Source organism: Pempheris klunzingeri, chromosome 16 (genome assembly GCF_042242105.1).
Source record: "Pempheris klunzingeri isolate RE-2024b chromosome 16, fPemKlu1.hap1, whole genome shotgun sequence".
Lineage (NCBI taxonomy): Eukaryota > Metazoa > Chordata > Actinopteri > Acropomatiformes > Pempheridae > Pempheris > Pempheris klunzingeri.
The window spans coordinates 7,453,080-7,474,091 of NC_092027.1; the positions used below are offsets into that span (position 1 = coordinate 7,453,080).

The 21,012-nt window shown below is 38.8% G+C and overlaps 2 protein-coding genes across 2 annotated transcripts; one reads left to right on the top strand and one right to left on the bottom strand.

Moving 5' to 3' along the window:
* Positions 1-1,095: 1,095 nt before the first annotated feature.
* Positions 1,096-9,807, bottom strand: tmem268 (transmembrane protein 268). The gene is made up of 9 exons (XM_070846377.1): positions 9,640-9,807; positions 7,697-7,832; positions 5,220-5,314; positions 5,027-5,134; positions 4,185-4,337; positions 3,912-4,022; positions 2,815-2,904; positions 2,051-2,269; positions 1,096-1,628 (listed from the first exon to the last, which is right to left on the bottom strand). The coding sequence occupies exons 1-9, from the start codon at positions 9,643-9,645 to the stop codon at positions 1,461-1,463; spliced, it is 1,086 nt and encodes a 361-aa protein (XP_070702478.1). The 5' UTR covers positions 9,646-9,807; the 3' UTR covers positions 1,096-1,460.
* Positions 9,808-11,758: 1,951 nt separating this feature from the next.
* On the top strand, positions 11,759-20,299 carry neu1 (neuraminidase 1). Its single transcript, XM_070846313.1, has 7 exons — positions 11,759-12,012; positions 12,458-12,647; positions 13,377-13,639; positions 15,995-16,177; positions 17,292-17,511; positions 18,504-18,740; positions 19,272-20,299. Exons 1-6 carry the CDS (start codon positions 11,926-11,928, stop codon positions 18,722-18,724), a joined length of 1,164 nt encoding a protein of 387 aa, XP_070702414.1. The 5' UTR covers positions 11,759-11,925; the 3' UTR covers positions 18,725-18,740; positions 19,272-20,299.
* Positions 20,300-21,012: the final 713 nt, after the last annotated feature.

Below are 21,012 nucleotides of genomic sequence, written 5' to 3' on the forward strand. Positions count from 1 at the left end.
AACACAAAAACAAACACCCTCAGTTCTGTGCGGCTGCAGACATTTGAGATAATACATCCAGGAAACGAAAACCAATGATTTGTCTTAAGATCCTTTCAGCCCCATTGCTCATCTGCATGAAGGGGAATCTCTTTCTTCTTCCCTTCATGCTTCCATTGTCTTTCTCCACACATCACATCACATCACATTGATTCTTATTAACTTATTCTTTATATGTTTTTCTATCTTCTTTCTTTGTTTTATTTTTTTTAATTTATATGTTAAGGTGAGAGAGAAACGGTATTTCGATTCTTCTGTTTGTCCTCGAACATACAGGAAAATTGACAATAAAAATCCTTTGAATCCTTGAGTCACAGGTCAATCTTCAAGGCAGTCATGGAAGAAATAGTCAGATCTTTTACTTAAGTTAAAATGCCAATACAGCTATAAAAATATTCCATTTCAAGCATCACTGTCAAATTTCTACTTAAGTGAAAGCACAGAAGTGTCAAATGTACATAAAGTCCCAGAAGTAAAAGTACTCACTCTGCAGAAGATCAGCCTCTGGCACTGAGAGAATTTTATATATTATGTTATGAAGTGAAGAAATGTAGTCCAATGGTACCCAACCACGGGGTCACAAAATAAACCCCAAGGCTTGTGATATGATTAACGTGGTTGGAAAGAAGAAAAAATATTAAAATCTGTCTCTCTGATTTTTCTGCGATATATTGGATAATTTGACCTCTTTGGACTTCTCACTGTTATCTAAATGAAACCATGTGAGAAGTTGAATGCTAATATCTCATAGACATGTGAAATGTGACCATGAGCCTCAACTAGACGCTGAAAAAGACTAGAAGCTGCTAATTTCATCTTTAACAAGGTTTTGTATTTGATACTTATCGTGTGTTTTTAATGTAAAATCTTAGTGAGAAAAGTAACTTGTGACTACAGCTGTCAGATAAATATAGTATGTAGATAAATGAATGAAAAGTACATTTCACTCTCAAATGCAGTGGAAGTTGAAAGTAGCATAAAATAAAAATACCTCAAAATTGTACCCAAGAACAGACCTGCATCAGGTCCACCGCTGCCTTCAGTTCAACCACACACTCACAGGAATCAACGTTTATCATTTGTACAAATAATTCGAACAGCAGTAACTATGCTTGTGACTGTCATGTGTACAAGAGTACAAATATTGTTTTACAGGAGTGTCCAGCGCTTGGCAGGGTGCAGACATTGTTGGGGCCAAATGGATCCAGGTGGTGCAAACACAGAGCTGGCATGAAAACAGCAGCAGAGGAACAGCAGACGACTTAAGAGTGTGAAGCTTCAAACAGGTCGTTCATTTGATCAAAATGTCGTAGTCCATGTTTGCTCCAGAGAAAATGCTCCTCCATGTCTGTTGTCAGTCAAGTCTTTTTAAAGAAGATTGAAGTCCACCAGTTCTATGCGTCTGGTTCCTGTCGGCTTTGTTATCGCAGGATCTTCTTTTTGATGTACTGGCAGAGGCAGAGAGGGGCGGTGGTGCAGTGATTCCTCTGGGATCGAAGGCGGTGGTGTGACGGTCCCGACAGCCTCTCAGACACCAGCAGCTTCACATAGGCTGCACTGTAGGTCATCAGAAGCTGGTACGCTTTAGCCTGCAGAAAAGTAGAATACCGTAAGCTTTTCACATTTGAATATTTCAGCCTTTTTTCTTCAACACTTGTGTTTGTTTAGATCCCAACACCACCATGTTTTTGGACTAACTTCATTAAAATGTCAGATGTAGGGAGTTGGAAATCTGCCCACCTCCAGGATTAAGGTTCCTCTGACTGACTATCATGTCTTATTCATAAACCTTTTAAACTGAACCAATGTTTTTAAAAAAAATAATTTTATCAGTATTTTTTCTGATGTTACTCTCTAAGTAACCAACTAACTAACTTCAATTAAAACTGTATTGAACTGCAATTGACAGTGTTGAATAAAATCACAAATTAAACAAACAAAATAATTCTGCAGATGTATCTGTCAGGCTTAACCATGAGTTCCCTCACTGGGAGTCTACCTGTGTCTTTACCTGAGCAGGTAGGGATGCAGCGGGGATGAGGCTGTAGTTGGTGGTGACTTTGGCGTCTTCGCGCTGGCTGGACGAGGAACTGCAGCCCGTCTCCTCATCCCTCAGCAGGGGCCTCTGCTCGTCTGAGCCCTGCTCCGCGTTTGACGCACTTTCCTCAGGGTCAACAGTCGTGACCTCGGTCACGAGGTTAAGATGCGACATTTTCTTCTTCAGTTTGTTCTGGTTGAAAGTGTGACACGGATCGGATCATTTTAAGTTCCTCCACACTGCAAAAATGAAAGCTAAGTATGGAAACAAAAAGGTCCTGTGAGTCAATATAATGAGAAAGTTTCTCAAAATAGTGACTTAGTATCTCAAAATAATGACTTTTTATCTTAAAATACTGACTTTGTATCTTAAGATAATGACTTAATATCTCAAAATAATGAAAATGATGAGAAACTTTCTCAAAATATACATATTTCGAGAACTTTTCTCATTGCTTTCTCATTATGAAGTTATTATTTTAAGACGGCTTCTCATTATAATGACTCACTGGACCTTTTTTTCATCTGCGGAGGTGGGACTCCATAGCTATGAAATATGATGCTATCCCTCTAAGACTAAACTTCTGTTTTCTTGAAGTCCAGAAATAAAGATCCTTTCAACAGCAGCTAGAATTATGTTTCTATTGATTTTGAGGGAGGACGAACACGGGAGCAGCGGGGAAATCGATAAAGCAGCAGGAAAACAAACAGAGCGACAGATGTACTGGACTCGCTCACCTGGGTCTCATTCTCCATAAAGCTGCGCTCCTCTAAAGTTTCAGTCAGCGCCCTCAGACAGCGGGACATGTCCCAGTACACAAAGTACAGCTGCAGACAGACACACAGATGAACACGGGAGCGTTAGAGGCTGCCAAAGAAAAAAACTGTCATTTGTTGTTCATCACTGGTGCACTAGTGTGGTTCCAGACCACTAAATCACCACCAACATCTCCAGTTTTATTACAAGAACATTTGTATTGATCACATAAAGCTCTTCACTCCTACATGATCAGTGGACTCCGCCAAAAGCCTTATATGGTATCATCATCCCACGGCTGGTTTATTTTAGCATTTCTTTGCTCTGTTCAAATTACTCTTTTTATTCTTTGTTTCTTTTATCACTGAGCTCCAAATTTTCCCTTTTTATTTTGGGTTTGCTGAAACATAGACCTACTCTATTAGTTGCTGACAGATTTCGAAGATTCATTTTGTGCTGTTTGTTGTGACCTATGTGAATAAACCCACAAGCTTTTTCTCGTTGCAGGTTCTTTGGTCAATAAAACTGACTTAAGTTCATTTAATTTTTAAAAAAAAGTCCACTGATTGGTTTCATCTTCACAAAGGTGGTTCTGGTGGAGTTTCAAAAGATACCAAATATGTTTTGGTGAAATGTCTATGAAGTGACGTACAAAACATTTTTGGCTTTTTGATCTCTCAATCTCTTCTTTTTATTGTTTTTTTTTACACCAACAGACAGCTGTGTCATTGTTGTGCTGTTATGCCTGCTGATATCTTTTTTAAATTGTCATCTTGTTGTGTCATTAACCACATGGTTTTGTTGTGTCACTCTTCTCGTTTTATTACTCTCCGTGCCATTTAGTTCTCTCCTTCATCTTGGTGTTTAATCTTAATGTTGTTCTCCCTGATGTGTGACAAGACGTCGTAAAACGTAAGAAATGAGACAACTGCAGGAATAACACACACACTAATAGCTGCTTATCAGCCTGAACAATGTCCATCAGCAGTACAAATGCATTGTGCAGAGGTGTTAGTGCACTTCTGGCGTATATGGAGCCTCATATTGTCACAGTTTCAATTGATTTTATATGAACAACCTGTATGATTCCAGTGCAGTTCTGCACCCAGTCGGCCACGGCTACCAGCAGCTTGTGTTTCACCATCCTCTCATTCACCTGGATTAACCGCACATCTAAGTTCATGTTGATCTGACACAGAAACAGAACAAAGAAAGTCTGATTATTATTATTGTTACTCTTCTTACATTAATCCTGTAAAGTAATAAATCTATGATAAATCCAAACTCAGATGTGTGATCATTAATACGAGCTGTGACTATAAACTCATGTTATGGCAACGGAACGTCTCACCTCCTTGTTACTGTGGTGGAGGACGAAGATGATGGCAGTGGTGAGGAAGATGGAGACCAGGCTGACAGAGAGACAGAGGACCCAGTAGTCACTGACGGTGATGTAGAGGTGGAGGGTGGAGAACACGGCGCACCACACCACCACATACAGCAGCTGGTGGAGGGAGAGGACAGGTTGTAAATGTTTTTCGGAGTTGTTTTATCTGTGGTGTAACGTGGTTATTTGTTATCTTTGAACACTGACATTTGAGCATTTTCAGTGTCTATTTATATGAGCACTGTGTGTGCAGCAATGATCATATCAGCAGTCTTAAAGGAGCACTCCCCCCATTTTTACATATCAAGAGTTTTTCCGATCATGGGGAGCACTACCAGCCGATGAAAACAGCACATCTACTAAGACGTGAGAAAAAAATAGTCATCTGACTATCTTGGCTTTAACACTTCATTTTTAATAGAAAGGAGCAGCAGCACAGAGTTTGATCGATGTTGGTGTTTATCAGACAGTCTGATGAAAGATACTAGTGCGATTTATTATGGAGAATGTAGTTCCCAAGTCAAACTTTATATAAACTTTAGATATTTTGATCTCTTCTGTTTCATTTTTTACCATCTGTCTTTTGCTCAATGCCAGACTTTATGAATATGAATTACTAAATCACAAGAGTGCTCATTTAAAGCAAATAAAAAACAGAAAAATACTATAAAAACATGAGGGAGAAATGAAAGTTAAGTGGTGAGAGAGTTAAAGCTGCAGACGAATAGAGAGAGATGGATGTGGTCAGAGTAAATACTAACTATTTACTTTATTTATCTAGACTGGACAAAGGTGGGTGTTCATACCGGTGCCATTATAAAATTGAAGAGACCTGAGTTGAAAACCATGTATCTCCTGACTGAGGGGACGTCCAGAGCTGTCCTCAGTGGAGCCTCCATGTCTCCGACGGGAATCTGACATTTAAACAAACTAATTAACAGCCTGAATTTAGCACAAATTAATGGAAAGACGTGAATTTTTGTATGAGTGTGTGCTAACCTGGAAGCCATCATTTTCCAGTTTGGCACGGCACACAGACAGATCAAAGGTGGGGTTCAGTGCTGAAAAGCTCGGCATTGCTACGACACACTGACCTGAGAAAATAACAGAGAGAGAGAGAGATTTGTCTAAAAAACTCATCTGAACATGTGTAAGAAGATTTTAGGAATGTAAAGACAAAAAAATTAGACTTATAAGCAGCATGAGGCAGCAGTGAAAAGAGGTTTCACTGTCGAGCGTAATGAAAAATAAAGCAAAACGACACAGAAACACAAAATCAGGTTGGTCAAATATAAATAAGCCCTCAGATCTCACTGATCTAAGGTGAACCAGTCAGTTAAAACTCCTGCTGTGCAGCCATATTTACTTTTTTACTTATTCTATTTGATAGGGATGATGCAGTTAAACACAGTTCCAATACAAAGCATGAAACTGATGTGATGCAAAGAGAGTTTATAACTATGGCTAATTTTCAACTCTTATCCCTAGTTGGGCTTTTACAGTTTTTTTTTTTTACAGTTTTACAGTTTAGTTAAAACATACGGATGTAAATATCATAAAATTACATAACACTACACACACATTACATAATTACAATTAGCTAAAAGTGGGTGCAACTCTGGTTTGCTTTCAGCCAGCATTTCACCCTTATTGTAAACTATTCTATATCTGAAATTAATTTGATTTTATATCGTTCCAACCTGCAGAACTTTACCTTAAATCCCAAAGTTCCCAAATATAACAAATGTGTCAGGCTTTATTCGGGGAAATGTGTACAATTATATGCAGTAGTGGAAGAAATACACAGATATTTTATTTTATTTTATCAGCAAAATGTACTTAAAGTATCAAAAATAAAAGTATTCATTGTGCAGAAAGGCTCATTTCACATTGTGATATTATCTTTGAACATTGTATTATTCTGCTTTATCACTAAAAATGTATTCAAGGACAATTTAACGCTGTAGTTCATCAATGTGGAGCCAGTTTTAGATACTTTGTTCATATCATATCAGCATATCGTATGTTTAAGTAACCATTTACTAACAGTGTAAAGTAAATGTGGTGAGGTAAAAAGTACAATATTTCCCTCTACAGTAAATATGTCTACATTGTACTACAGTACTATACAGTACTTGAGTTAATGCACTTTGCGTTAAATTCCAACGGTGTTTACATGTGACACCGCTAAGCAGCGTTATGTTAATCAGTAAGACAATCTCTCACTCACATCTCCATGTGTGTGTTTACTGTTATCTAAAGAATGCGAGCGTGACGTTATAGATGGTGACTGCACGGTGTTAATCCGTATCTAACGCTGTAGAAGCACTGGTACAGGACAGGGTTGGTCATCAGGTGAAATAAAAGCCCTGATCTTCAGACACAAGCTTCTGCAGGGCAAAGTTTTGTGAGGCAAAGGACACCAGGTGATCCAAACACAGCTAGAACACTGTTGGGCTTTAATTTAGAGGGACACAACTAATCTAATAAGAAATAATCTCTATACAGGATCATTTTTATCAAATGTCAGATACCAGCTCGTTAATGTTGGCCTGGTAGAAATATCAGATAAAAATATTATGTTGTTCCATTTGTGCCAAAACAAAACAACACCGTTAAGCTTTTTTTTCTGTCATATTTGGTGGATATTTGTTGAAATTATAAGAGCTCAACAGTAATAAATAAATGAAACAGTTTGACAAAAAAAGAAAACGTCTGTGATGTTCACAGGCCTTTAATAAACCCGTCCAATCATTTCATTCATGTCTTTAATAAGCCCGTAGTCGTGTAAGAGTGGCAGAGAAAGTGCGGCTAAAATTTGGGTCAGTGGAGTTACTGAGCACGAATCACACACACGCACTGAGCTTAGGAACGAGAGAGAGCCGAGGAACAACGTCTGAGCAGAGTGAGCTGTAACTATGAACTAATACGTTATGTCCTGTTAAATGATTGTGGCGTTTATCAACAAGTTGCACTTTATGACTTGTATCCCACAATTCCTTTAGGTGCTGATAAAGGTGCCTAAAATTGGCGGGAGCTCTTTCCATCCTTATTAACTCTATAAACTCCTCCAGTCTGCTGCTAAGAATATGCACAGTTATTTGGTGCCTATGGCATATTTTGCATTGGCACAAGAGGTAAAAAAAACCCAGCATATATCAGTTCATGCAAACATCAGGCAATAAAATGTTCAACAGAGGGGAAGAAGAAAAATATAAAACACAAAAGCAGAACACTACCATTTTGGCATAAATGGAACCCCATATGCTGGAGATCTGGTCTATCAGTGCCTTCAAATACCAAAATATGTGGGGTATATGTATTGGTATTAGCACTGGCCTTCAAAAGATCCATGTTCAAGTAAACTAACCCAGGTGAACCCTGCTGATCACCTCATGAATATGATGCTGAGAGTAAATTCAGTACAGTTTTCCAAATAAAATAAATAAATGAATAAATAGATAAGGAGTTATTACCATTTGACCAGTTGGGTCTGTTGTTGTTGGCCTGTGGCTGCGCTTTGGTTTGTCCGATTTGAGCGTCCACCTCACTCTCCTCCATCACACCACAAACTCTGTTCTTGTCCTCCATCATCTCAGAGGCAGCTGCATCCTAAAAAAGAAGCCCAGCGCGATATTACAACAGCCACGAGTTAACAGCTGCTGTTTTAGCAAGAAGAGAAAAAGTGAAGTTTCAAAAGTTCCTCAGAACCCTGAGGTCCTGAAACCGGTCACTTACTCATCCCTGAAACTTTCATTTCAAGTCAGAACTAAAGAGGATCTAATGGTTTTCATGTGACAACAGTTAGGAATCACTTCACATAATAGAGTCACAAAAGAAAGTACCGTGGCAGAGATAATGTACAGTAGGTGCGACAAATCTGAATAACAAAAAGAAATCAGTAATAATGTGACTGATACAGAAAGCGGACACGTCAATTATTTGTGAACAACTTAATGAGGCAGAATATCCCAATCAAGTAAAATAAAGCAGAAGTATACGTTTATTTATCTGGAAGTACTTTTTAACACCAGGGTGCAACCCAGGGGGTACTTCTGCAGCTGCCAGGGAGTAGATGTGACTAATTTACTGGTAAATTTAAAATAGCCATTAAGTTGCCCTTTAAGCCGAGTCAGCTGTAACTGTATAAAATAAATAGCTGAAATAGTCAGCTGTGAGTAACAAATAAACAGTTCAAATAGGTAGTGAGAAGTAATGGATAAACACTTGAAACTTCAAGTTCAGACAGCAAATCTTGAGTAAAAATGTCAATTACGTCCAGTTTTAATCCAATCATGAGGCCTTGATGAACAAGACAACATCAGACAGGAAACACTGGGATCATTGTGTCAGCTGATAAACGACAGTTAAGTGTGTAATCTCTTTCTAGAAACCGTTCAGATGAGTCACAGCCGTTATCTGTGATAAACATGTTCACAGTTTATTTGAAGCGACTAAAGTCTCAAAAGATCACTTCTGCTTTCAGGGCTGATGGCCTGAGCTGCACTGAGGTGGTGATGCTGTTATCTGCCTACAGAGGCCATTACCCTCTTAATAGATAGATTCAGTACAGACGAGCAGACTTGAGTGAATTTACATTTTTATGAGCCTTTAGAGTGTCCAATATCTGCTCTGCCTTTAGAGTAAAATGTCCAGAATGTCGTGTGTTATCGTGGCAGTGCAGCTCAGTCTGTTAATAGAGGATAAGAGGTGTCTGTACTCGTGACACTGCACCTCCACTGGGATTCTACTGCTCACTTCCTCGATGCCTCCAACTGCCTAACGTCTGTGAGAGAAAGAAAGACTAAAGAAGAAAAAAAACAGCTCTCTGGGTCTCTTTCCACCTCACACTCTCATCTGCCTGTCAGTGACGGAGACACATTTTACCAGTGAAGTGTGAAAACTGATGCCAGCTTGTCACCTCAGCCCAACATCTTTCTGCCTTTATCTTCTCTCTCATTTTCACTTTCTCGCCTGTAAATAAAGTCAAACCAACTCTAGGCCAATTTATCATTTCCTGCTTAGGCTGCACCTGCTCAAGACGAGAAAAAAAAGAGAGATAATATTGTTCAAGCGAGTGTGAGCAGAAGGCTGCGTGCAAACACAGGCAGCATCTTGTCTGCGTTTTGCCGCCACATAGAGAAAATAGCACAGCTGAAAAACTCAACTCACAATCTGTTATCTTAAAATTTCCCCACGTCTGTTGTCACATCCGTTGTGTGTGTGCTGCTCGACCTAATTTATCAAAACGACTTTGTATTAACGTCTTCATCAGGTTGTGTCTATTTCAGGAGCAATTCCTACAGAAGAATTCAAAGTTTTTGTTAAACTAATCCTTGGTTTTCGAGTATCTCACCTCTTGGTATGCAAAGGCTTGAAACCGAAACAACCTCATTACACACGATCAAACACATCTCACCTGCATGTTAGATGAAAGTCCATCATGTCAACGAAGCTGTGATGACTGAATTGTCCTCTCTGTCCCGTGGTGACGTTTGTTCCTGGAGAACATCTCCACATTAACAGCAGATCTCTTGAAAGCAGCAATAATGCCTCTCCGCTCATACAGACTGTGGCATATGACACTTCACATGTGGCCCAGCAGAGTTTCTTTCTTACTTCTCTCTCTCTCTCTCACACGCTCTCTCTCTCTCTCTCTCTCTCTCACGCTCTCTCTCTCTCTCTCTCTCTCTCTCTCTTAGCGTGTGACTCAGATCAGCTCGGCCTCATGACTGCAGGAATGTGATCTCAGCTCACACAGCACCATAATAATGTGAATAATGTTAGTTCTCCCATTAAGACATTCAGAAAGCCTTTTCAAACCTGGTGAGATTTTTGATGTAATTGTGATTTTGTGGCATGTAAAGTCTTGTAGGTGCAGTTAGAGCTTTTTATAAAGCAGGGTGTTGGGGTGTTTCATAATACATGAGATGTTATCTTTTTGGCCTGTATGGGGAGGTGAAGGTTTTCATTGGCACCATGTTGTAGCTCAACTGTAACTGTAACACATTAACTTATAAAGTCTACAGATAGCTGTGAACCAATGGGGGTCATACAAGGGCTAAAAAATTCATATGCACATGTTTCCCTTGCTGGCGACACTAGGCTGAACATTAAATCTCCAGTCATACATAGAGTACACTTTGCTAATCCCAATGGGGAATCTGAATTTTCTCAGCCAAATCAAATGAAACACAGAGAAAGGAAAGAAAAATACAGTAAAAAGCCAATAGAATAAAATAAATGCTAAGAATAGTGTCTCGCAGTGGGACCATACTCTAATACATAAGGAATATACACTGTGCAATCATAGTGCCCTGTAATATATGGTACATAAGTACTGAAAACCAGTGGATAATGTTTACATTTTAACCTAAAAAGTCCTTTAAAATATTGCCATCTCCTTCCAAATCTGGTGATAGAGTTTTCAGTGACTATGTGCCTCAACTTGAGCTGTGCAGTGCAGCTTCTTTATCTTCCTTTAACAATAAAATCAAGGCTTTTTAGACAATTTGATGGCATTCTTTAGTTTGATAATGACAGAGATACAGACAGGAGGCATGGAGAGAGAGAGGGAGAAGGAGAGATATGATATCCAACAAATGTCCCTCAATCTGGAACTAAATTGCTGTTAAATGGTATTTGTGTTAAACACTAGACCACCTGAATGCTCCTCTGTTAGTGGTTTCAATCTTAGCCCTAAAGCTCGTGGATCAAACTCTGTCAATAGAGCGTTCAGTGTTTATGTACCCACATCAGGAAACTGACTGTCTGCTGATATGACGTTTGCACACATCTTACTCTAAAAATACAAGTTTGGACATTTTGCTTTTACCTCTCTAGCCTTTTCTGTCATTGCGGGTGTGTGCATGTCTGTCTGATAGATCGTCTGACAGTAGTGACAACAAATATACCTGAACATCACAAATTAGCATACTTTGGTTGAAATGTTAGACTTACTTTTTTGCAGTCATGGTTCACTTTTGGATTGATTTGATATTTAAGTCTCATAATATTAGATTTTAAAGAATAGTGTTATTCTACATCTAAACTGACTCACAGCATGGATAGACTCAGTTACAGTCCTGAAAACCAGCATAAATACTGTACAGGGCTCTATACATGTAATACTGAACAGTCTGCCCCCATGTGGATAAAAGGAGCAAGTAGCAGCAAGCAAGTGTCTTATCAGAACCTTATCAATCTAGTCTAAACAAACATGGATAAAAACTGTGTAAATGGCTGTTAAAATCAAGTCTTATAAAAGAAAATAGTATATGGGACAAAAACAGTAAACAAAAAATATATAAATATATATTTATAAAAGTGTAATATAACATAAATAATAATAATATAGTACAATGACATGGCAAGATATAATAATATCATTGAATTTTAAAATAATTCAACATTGTCCAACAATAGCGTTCATGGTCTTTTATTTTGGTGGGTGATGAGGGTCATGTGACCACCCACCTTGGTCATATGACCCACCAGATAGACGCTACCGGTGCGGATGAGCTGAAGACAGCATTTCCGCTACTATTATCTCTATGTTTCACTTTAGTGAACAACGCCCTGCTCTGTCCCCTGGTGCTGAGTATTTTGTGTCGGTGTGAAGAAGAAGAAGAAGAAGGAGAGAAAGAAGAAGAAGAAGAAGAGGAAGAGGAAGAGGAAGAAGAAGAAGAGGAAAGTTTCAACAAACATGGAGGCAGGAAGCCGGCTGGCTGCGCTGTCCTTACTCCTCTCCACTGTGTTATCACCTTGTGTTTGTACCGTCAGTCCCGACCAGGTAAACAAACTCCTCCTAGAAATACTGAACAACTTTACTCTGCTGTGGGAACAAATGCTGCAAATGCTGATGTTTTAATTGAAGTGTTGGTTCAGCTTGATTTCTGCGATCAAACTGAGTTATTTTGAGGCTATAAAATAGCTTATGTTGATGCTATTTTGTGTTATTTTGCTCAGCATATTCATGCATTTTATGTGTTTATTATAGTAAGAAATAATAAGCTTTTGCTGCCTTGTGGTTATGATTTGAGGATATGTATACAGAAAATACCAGTGTGCTTCCTGAAGTGAAATCAGGATCATCACATGCTTGTGTTACCTGACACCTGACACATGTATTCTTGCCCCAACTGGTTTGTCCTGCAGACACATAACTCTTTACCTTTCCCTGAGTCAGCCGGTCTGTCTTCTCCTCGCTGCCTGTCTTGCTTTCCTGTGCCGTGCAGATCAACCCTCTGGTGTACGAGGAGCAGCTGCTGTGGGTGAGCGGCACCCAGGGCGAGGTCAGCACCTACAGGATCCCCCTGATCACCTTCACCTCCAAGGGGAGCCTGCTGGCCTTCGCAGAGGGCAGGAAGTCGTCAAGCAGCGACGTAGGAGCAAAGTTCATTGCAATGCGGCGGTCCACAGACAAAGGCAGGACGACCACCAGACAGTCCACACACACACACACACACACACACTGACAAAACAATAGTCAACAATCACTTAATCTTACTGTAGTTTACTGTAGTTTTTTGTGACATAAAGAGTCAAACAAGACGAGAAACATCAGCATCAGTCAGTCACAACTTTAACTATTTCAATTAACTTTACCACTCAATAAACATACTCTATTTTCAGTTTTATTACTTTGTTACTTCAGTAAATTATTGTTTTAAATCACAAAAAGTTAAGAGACAACATGGATCAATTTCACACAACAAGTCTTATCACTTGACTTATCACATCTTCTTAACTTGCTCAGTGGACAGTTTTGGTTTTGGACAAATGACTTTCAAGCTTCCTTATAGACAACAGAGCAAATTTAATGGCAGCTTTCGGTACTTGACAGTTGATACTCCGTCTAACGGACATGTTTCAAACCATAACAAACACATATTGAGGTTCAATACGCAGCCGTAATTACCACGACATAAGTCTGACATCATGAAATAGGGTTACACTTAATGTTTCTAATTTCAAGAGTAAAAAATACACTGAAACAGAAAGACAGTTTCTCCTGAAGGGAAAGTTATTCTGGCCATTAGTGTGGAAAGGTCTGGAGTAAAATGATTATTATTACTCTTATTACTCTTATTATTTTTATTTTTGTTATGAAAACTTGTGTCTGATTCCTCTCCTGTTCCTCCTCCTTCCCTCCAGGAGCCACGTGGTCGCCGACCACCTTCATTGTCAACGACGGCACGCACCCGGACGGCCTGAACCTGGGCTCGGTGTTGGTGGACGAGGATGTGGGCTCTGTGATTCTGATCTACTCGTTCTGCTTCCACCTCTACCACTGCCAGCCATCCAGCACCATGATGGTGGAGAGCCTGGATGACGGCCTCAGCTGGAGCCCGCCCAAAAACCTCTCGGTCCAGCTCGGAGTCAAAACCTTCGCCGCTGGTCCAGGCTTCGGCATCCAGGTGAGAGAATGATTCGGTGGCGAGGTGTGAGAAGCCAGGGCGGAGCTGTTTCCAGTTGTAAAGTGAGATAAATGACTAAAATGCTGAATGTCTAAACGACCTTTATGCATTTCACGTTGGTGATTATAAGCTACTGACCGCTTAGTCATCATATCATGCAGGAATCTGTGTGGTTTTAAGGTTGCATTAAGTCACAAAAAGCTTATCTGCAGGAACATGATGGTCACCTTTGGTACGAGCTTGTAAAAGTCTTAGTTCATACACCTTTGTGCTTCAGGAGGCGTTGGATGTAATTTGAGTGATCATAAATTATTATAAATGCATTTTTAAATTGCTTCGTGTTTTGTACTTGATGAAAAGAGGAAGTGAATTTTAACATCACATTCAGTAAATTAGTCCGTCCATATCAGAGAAGTGAAGTGAAGACTAGTTCTAGTTCTAGTTTTAAGCTCACCACTTCTTTTTCTTTAAAACTGGTTGGCTTAGTTGTAATCGGACTGTATTTGCATGGTGCATTCAAAGCGCCCCAACACTTGATTTACCTACACTTATGAGCTGACGAATGAACTCTTTGAATTTTGAGGCTAACAGACTAAATTTTCTGCACCTTCAGTTTATTGTAGACACATTTTGTCTAATGGAGCCCATGACATTAGAGAAGAGAAACAGGGGAACCGTTGCAGATTTATTCAATACTCTTAAACAAGCTCACACGGTCAATTTTTAACCAAGGTTAGTACTGATGTATAAATATGTGTTTTGCTGAAAAATGTCTTTGTTTTACCTCCGCCTGCACTCTGTGTGTGTGTGTGTGTGTGTGTGTGTGTGTGTGTGTGTGTGTGTGTGTGTGTGTGTGTGTGTGTGTGTGTGTGTGTCTGTCTTCCCCATTGGCATTGGGGCTCAGCCTGAGCCTCTGTAGGGGGGGATTTTTTAAAATTTTTTTTACATAGGCTCTATTTTGATGCTTTTTATACACTGAGATACAGTGGTCTGTCCCTTCAAGCAAAAGTGGGCTTCATTTTGATCTCAACCACACTCCTGTAGAGTTTCGTGTCTGCTTCGATTGTGATGCTCTCATTTTGACAAAATCTGTGCACAACCACGTGTGTGATAGTTCCTGCTACAAAATGTGTTTCCAGGACCACATTTTGCCATAATGATACACACACACACACACACACACACACACACACACAATTTAATAAGGTGAAACCAATACCGGCCACATTGCTGTCACAGCTGAAAAAATATGCCAACCTCAGGCAAACTGTATCCCTAAAAAGGGAACAGCAGTCACAAGTTGAAAATAACCAACAGGGAGATGATGGACATGTCTGTAGAGCAATGACCTCGATTAAAACCTGGATGAAACACCTTATTTCGGTGTGTTCAAAGGCAATTTAATGAAGCTTTTTATATGGAATTTTTATGTTCCTTTTGTCTATTAATTAGAGTCAGATTGACACTGTAGAGTCCATTGTGCTGCACCACTTTAGTTAATTACTTGTTCATCTGTAAACATTTTTGTGCAGTTCCAACAGATGAGAAACACTTAATTATAATTAATTAGTAGTAATTAAGCACTTGAGCTATGATGTTGGCATGTTTATGTAATAATGAGCTCAACTTTGTTTTGAATTTATCAAACCTATAAACATCTTTTATTTGTGTGTGTGCCTCTCCTACTGAGTGCCTTGTTAAATTACATCAAATTGATAAAATGAATTAGATGTAGAGCTTTTTTTTTTTTCTTTGAACGCCTCCGAAACTGAGTGAGTTTGAAATGTTTGCAGCAGCAGAAACGTTATATAATTGGAGGGGAGTTGTAATTGCGAAATTAGTTGCTAATCCCTCATCTACAGTCTGAGTTGAGCATCTGCACAGTTTTTATGAGCTGCCATGTTTGCTGTGTTTCCGTGCCAGGCTTTAGTACACAAAACCCTCCGTTGGACTGCAGCAGATCAGGCACTCTGGATAATTATTATGGCTCATTTCAGAGGATATTGGTGTATTTACAGCTGCCACATTACTTTACTTACATTACTAATTATTTTTACATTATTTAAATTTTTTGTCTTTTTCTAAAGCAAATTTCTTTCTTCAGTAAATCTATTCCCTTTTGCTTGTATTTTTTGATGTTATAGACATAATTTTCTGAATTAGATGTAGTCTGTGTTTTAGAATCATATTTCTGTTTGTCATAATATAGTCCCTTTAGTTGTATAATAACACCAATACCATGTGTTGCCACAATGCCAAAGACAAATTTGCATTTCGAGGAGAGGACAATGAAGTTTTATTGTCTTGTGTGATCTTATTTTGAGTCCTCGTCCTTTTGTTCTCTCTTTACCACAGAAGCGCCACGCTCCAGCTAAGGGAAGGCTGGTGGTGTGCGGTCATGGCACAATCGAGGGAGACGGCGTTTTCTGCATCCTGAGTGATGACCACGGACGCAACTGGTTCAACGGTGCCGCGCTGAAAAGCATCCCCTACAACCAGAAGAAGAAAGCACAGGACTTTGACCCTGATGAGTGCCAGGTGAGGCTGCTGCTCGTCAGGAGGTTAAAATTCGACTTTGCCTTCATGAAGATGAAACTTTATTACAACAGAAGGTAGTTAAAACTTTTTACAACAGCAGCAGAGTGTAAAAATGTCTATATAATTAGAAGAATGCAGCGTCACTGACCTTTTCAGTTTGGTTTGGATCTCTGTTTTGGTTTTACACTCTGCATATTTACTATGTATTCTGTCTTAGTGCTCTTATTAACCCAGTTTCCAGCAGAACTTGGCATTTTATAAATATTTTTTTTAAACTCTGGTAGCATACAAGGGATTAATCAAACAGCAGACAGACAAATTAGCAACCAGTCAATAAAGAAAGTTGAGTTCAGTTGGAGTTAGTGGTGCTAAAAAATAGAACAAAACAAAGTTAAACTGAAAGTGAGTATCATACTTGAGTGTGTCAGTTGGACAGAATTGTGACTAAATGATCGATAAGGTTGCTGTGTGATAATATGCTAAAGTGTGAATTGGCAATCACCATCGACAATGTCATCATTTCTGTTCACAGCACACCCCTCCACAATAAAGTGATATATTGACCGACATTCATACATCTTGGCCAAACGCAGCTTAATGAGGTCGTCTCTCTGTCGGCTTGTTGTGCCCTCTAGTGGCCAAACCAAATGCAGGTGTGTTTTAAAACACCAGGCAGTTTTCTTACCATTGTGCCGCACCTTCGCTGCAATGATGCCGAGGTGTCATGGTTGATCAAATATCAGTTAATAAATGTTTAATAGCACTTCTGTTAAATCACAGAGCATCAGACACCTTTTCACCTCTTCTCTCTCTTTTTTTGTCACTTTTTTATTGTATCATGTTCAAACATTTAAGTATTTTCAAACAAAAAATAGGTCTACAATTCACCAAAACAAAAAAAGAACCAAAAACACAGGACAAGACAAAACTACATACAAAGGAATATCCTGTAACAATCAATAGAGACATTAAAGTCCATGTTTCAGTATAGTATCAGGTTTCTGTTCTGGATTGTTGTATGTGTGGTATATTTTCAGTTCATTTGTAAATGTGGTATTTTCCATATAGAATAAGGACGTTGAAAATAAACTTAAACTTTCCTGCTTCTCTGCAGCCATTTGAGATGACGGACGGCAGCATCGTCATCAACGTGCGGAACCAGAACAACTACCACTGCCGGTGTCGTATTGTGGTGCGCAGCTATGACGGTGGATTGTCCCTGCCTGTGGACGAAGTGTACTTCGACTACACGCTGGTGGATCCTGCAGTAGCAGCTGGAGCTCTGCAGAAAGACGGGGTGCTCTACTTCACCAACCCCTCCAATGAGCAACACCGTAAGAGCGCCAACGGCAGGAGTCACAAACTCTCCTGTTTCCCTCCTACGTTTCTTCCACTGATGCTGAGTAGTGAAAGTAAAAGTAGCAATAATATTCTGAAAAAATACTAAAATAAACTTTACTGCAGGAAAGGTACAACAGCATTATCGGCTACATGTACTTAATTTATCGAAAGTAAAAGTATTTGTTGGACAGAATTATTGGAATAGTAAAACGTATGTATTAACACAGCATTTTAATGTCACACTTTATGATCCTATGCTGTTGGGTAATGGTGCATCATATTTTATTACTTGATCATTTGTTTTTTAAGTTAAATCTTAATATGGACAGTAGCTATAGCTATGAAATAAATGTAGTGTAGTTACAATATTTGCCTCTGAAGTATTTTGGAGCGGAAATACACAAGTTCAAGCTCTTTTATTGTGGGGACTTAAATTCTTAGATCTCAGGCTCCCTCCAACAACATAAAAATATTACTATATTACAATATATACAAAATATGTTTATTAAAAAACGTCACGGAAGTAAAATATGATTAGAATCTAAGACATAAAATAGTGCTGCAACTAAAATATTTGAATAGAATTTAATATAAAATACAAGAGAATAGAATATAATACTGTGGTAGACAAATGCACAGTAATAGAAAGATGTTTAGAAACAGATAGGAGGTAGTTAAATAAATATATATACTATGATGTGTAAGTATATGTCGGCATTAATACATTTATATAGAGAGAAGTAACCAAGTGTAAACAGTAGGTAGCCAGTAAATAAGCAAGTGGAACCAGTAAGTATAGTATATGTATGACAGTAGTATACCTTAATATAAAATACTATACATTATTTAAATACAGTACATGTGTAAATTTTCTTTCCACCACTGCTGATGCTTTTCTTCTCACCACAACAATCTATCAGTTTACACTACGTTCATTGAGAGGTCCGTGAATGACCAAACTACCTTCTCTCCTTGTGGCCCGCAGGCATTAACCTGACCTTACGGTGGTCTGTGACTCACGGACAATCCTGGGAGAGTAAAGCTGTGCAGATATGGGCGGGTCCGAGCGGCTACTCCAGCATGACATCACTGGACAGCGGCTCTCCAGAGGACCAGAAGTACATCTTTGTCATCTATGAGAAGGGCCAAAAGAACTATGATGAGACTATCTCGTTTGTCAAGATCCACCTGTACGGTGGGCAGTAGAGCATGTGAGAAGGAGGTAAGCAGAAAAGCAGCTAAAGGAAAGGGGTATTTTATATATGAAGCCTATTTTTTTACATATTGTGTGTTCGAAATGGCTGTGAGGTACAAAATGTTTTGGAGCTGGTCCAGGAGATCGCCTCAGCCGGCGGACGCAAAAGGGCTTCAATAGCTATGATGTGATCTTCAGAGACAACTGTGCCCTTCAAAGTACTTTTACTTAAAGTATTTCATGGCATCAAGTAGACCAACATCTGCTGTGTTCTGCATCGTAAAATTACAGTATTTGTCAATGAAGTCTGGTGGCTTTGAAGAGGGCCATTTTAACCGGTTCGCGGCTGTAGAATGAGGCGATCTACTGGACCAAGTCCGAATGTTTTTGTACCTACCAGTCATTCCAAACTCAAAATGGGAAAATAGGGCTCAGGTTTAAAATTACAAGTTATCCCTTGCAGCATGACAGCTGACTTGCATACTGTTCGTCTGATTTGATACATGAAATGTCTGAGCAAGACTCCTGTTTTGATTTCTTTTTGTGTTTTTCTGGCAGATTTAATTGTTGGAGGGAAAGGGAAACAGGAAGATTACTCCCACAGCCTTCTCAGGATGAAAATAAGAGACTTTAAGATATTATATATGGGGAAATGGGAGCCTCTGCACCGTGGATATCCAATTATTTATCTTTGGCATGTGATGAACTGATCTAAAAAGACGATTTTCTCCTCATACTAATTTAAAAAAAAAAAATGTTTCTCATTTCTTCCCGTAGTTGATTAAGTCACAAGTGTGTGTTTTAGCTAAAAACACTTTGCATAGTCACAATATTTTGTGAGTTCTCTGTTCATAGACAAAAGAAAGCATGAACAAGGAGATTTTGAGGAAAATTAATGATGAAGTAATTTTTCAGAACAAGTACACACTAGCTTCCATGCAACTTAAACCATACTGTCATGTAAATATCATCTGTTTAGAAGCAGACCACAACACCTACTCTTTAAAATAAATGATGAAGGTGATGATGATACTATATTATAGTATCACATCACAGCCACAGACAGTATTGTGTGGATATCATCTGTTGAATATGGTGTTCATGCAATATAGATTTTAAATACCTCTGGCACAGATCATCTGTCACTAATTCACTGATTTGTGTGCTGGTGTAAAATAATTCCTATTATCTTAAATATACTTTTATATTGAAGTGTCTTTGTTCCAAATCTTATACGGGACCGTGCTTGTAATTATAATGAGCCTTTTTTGTGCCTTTTATTAAGATGCAAATGTGGCATGAATACATACTGATTGAAAATGGTTCTGAAAAGAACGATAGCTATAATTTAAAAATGAAGTGTGTTTGTGTGATTGAATGTGAGTGAACAGGTACTGAGCAGAAGTACATAATGTGTCCTCTTTTGTACTTGTGGAGGATGTGCTGGGATATTTTGTAATGGGTCTGTACCCCACTCTAGTCAAATCAAGTGTCCATTTGTGCCCAGTCACTCTAGCATTGTACACTGGGTCACTCCTATTTTCATGCATTATCTCATCTGTGAAATAAAAAAAAATGATTTCTAACACTTGTAATTTCATGATTTAGGCAGAAACTTACACAGCACAAAAGACATGAATTCACTACATTTTCTCATTTTCTCATTTCTTCATTTTTTTGATGAGGAACGCCTCCCAGACAAACCTGTCTTGTGAGTGATGACAGCACAACAGAAGAAAAGGGTTGAAGAAAAGCACATGTAGAAATTAGAATATCAAATCAATTTCACTCTTTGGCTGTCTTTTCCCTTCATGTCTCTCTGATACAACTTTATAAAGGTGCACCAATGATACTCCAGTCAAGGAGAGTTTACTTTTTAAATATTATTTTGGAATCACTCACAAAATAAAGAATCAAAATGCTGATTATTCCAAAATAAACAATTGTCAGTTCTGTTCATTATGACAGCATGGGTAAAAGAAGTTGTACGCACGTATACGTGTGACCTGAGATACCCTCAACCATATTTAGTCTTCTGCTTGCAGAAACACAAGTAGATGTTTTAAATGCATCCTCCATTCCTCACAATGGTAATACCTACTTCATTGTGAAGCCCAAGACAGTGGGTACATTATAAGATAAGATAAGATAAACCTTTATTCGTCCCACATTGGGGAAATTTGCAAGCAAGAGTACTCTGCATGTACTTGCATCCATACTCAATGCATAAAATTTAAATCCATGAGTATTTGACCTGCGTTTTATTAAAAAAAAAATAAGAGTTGCATGTTTTTTTTCT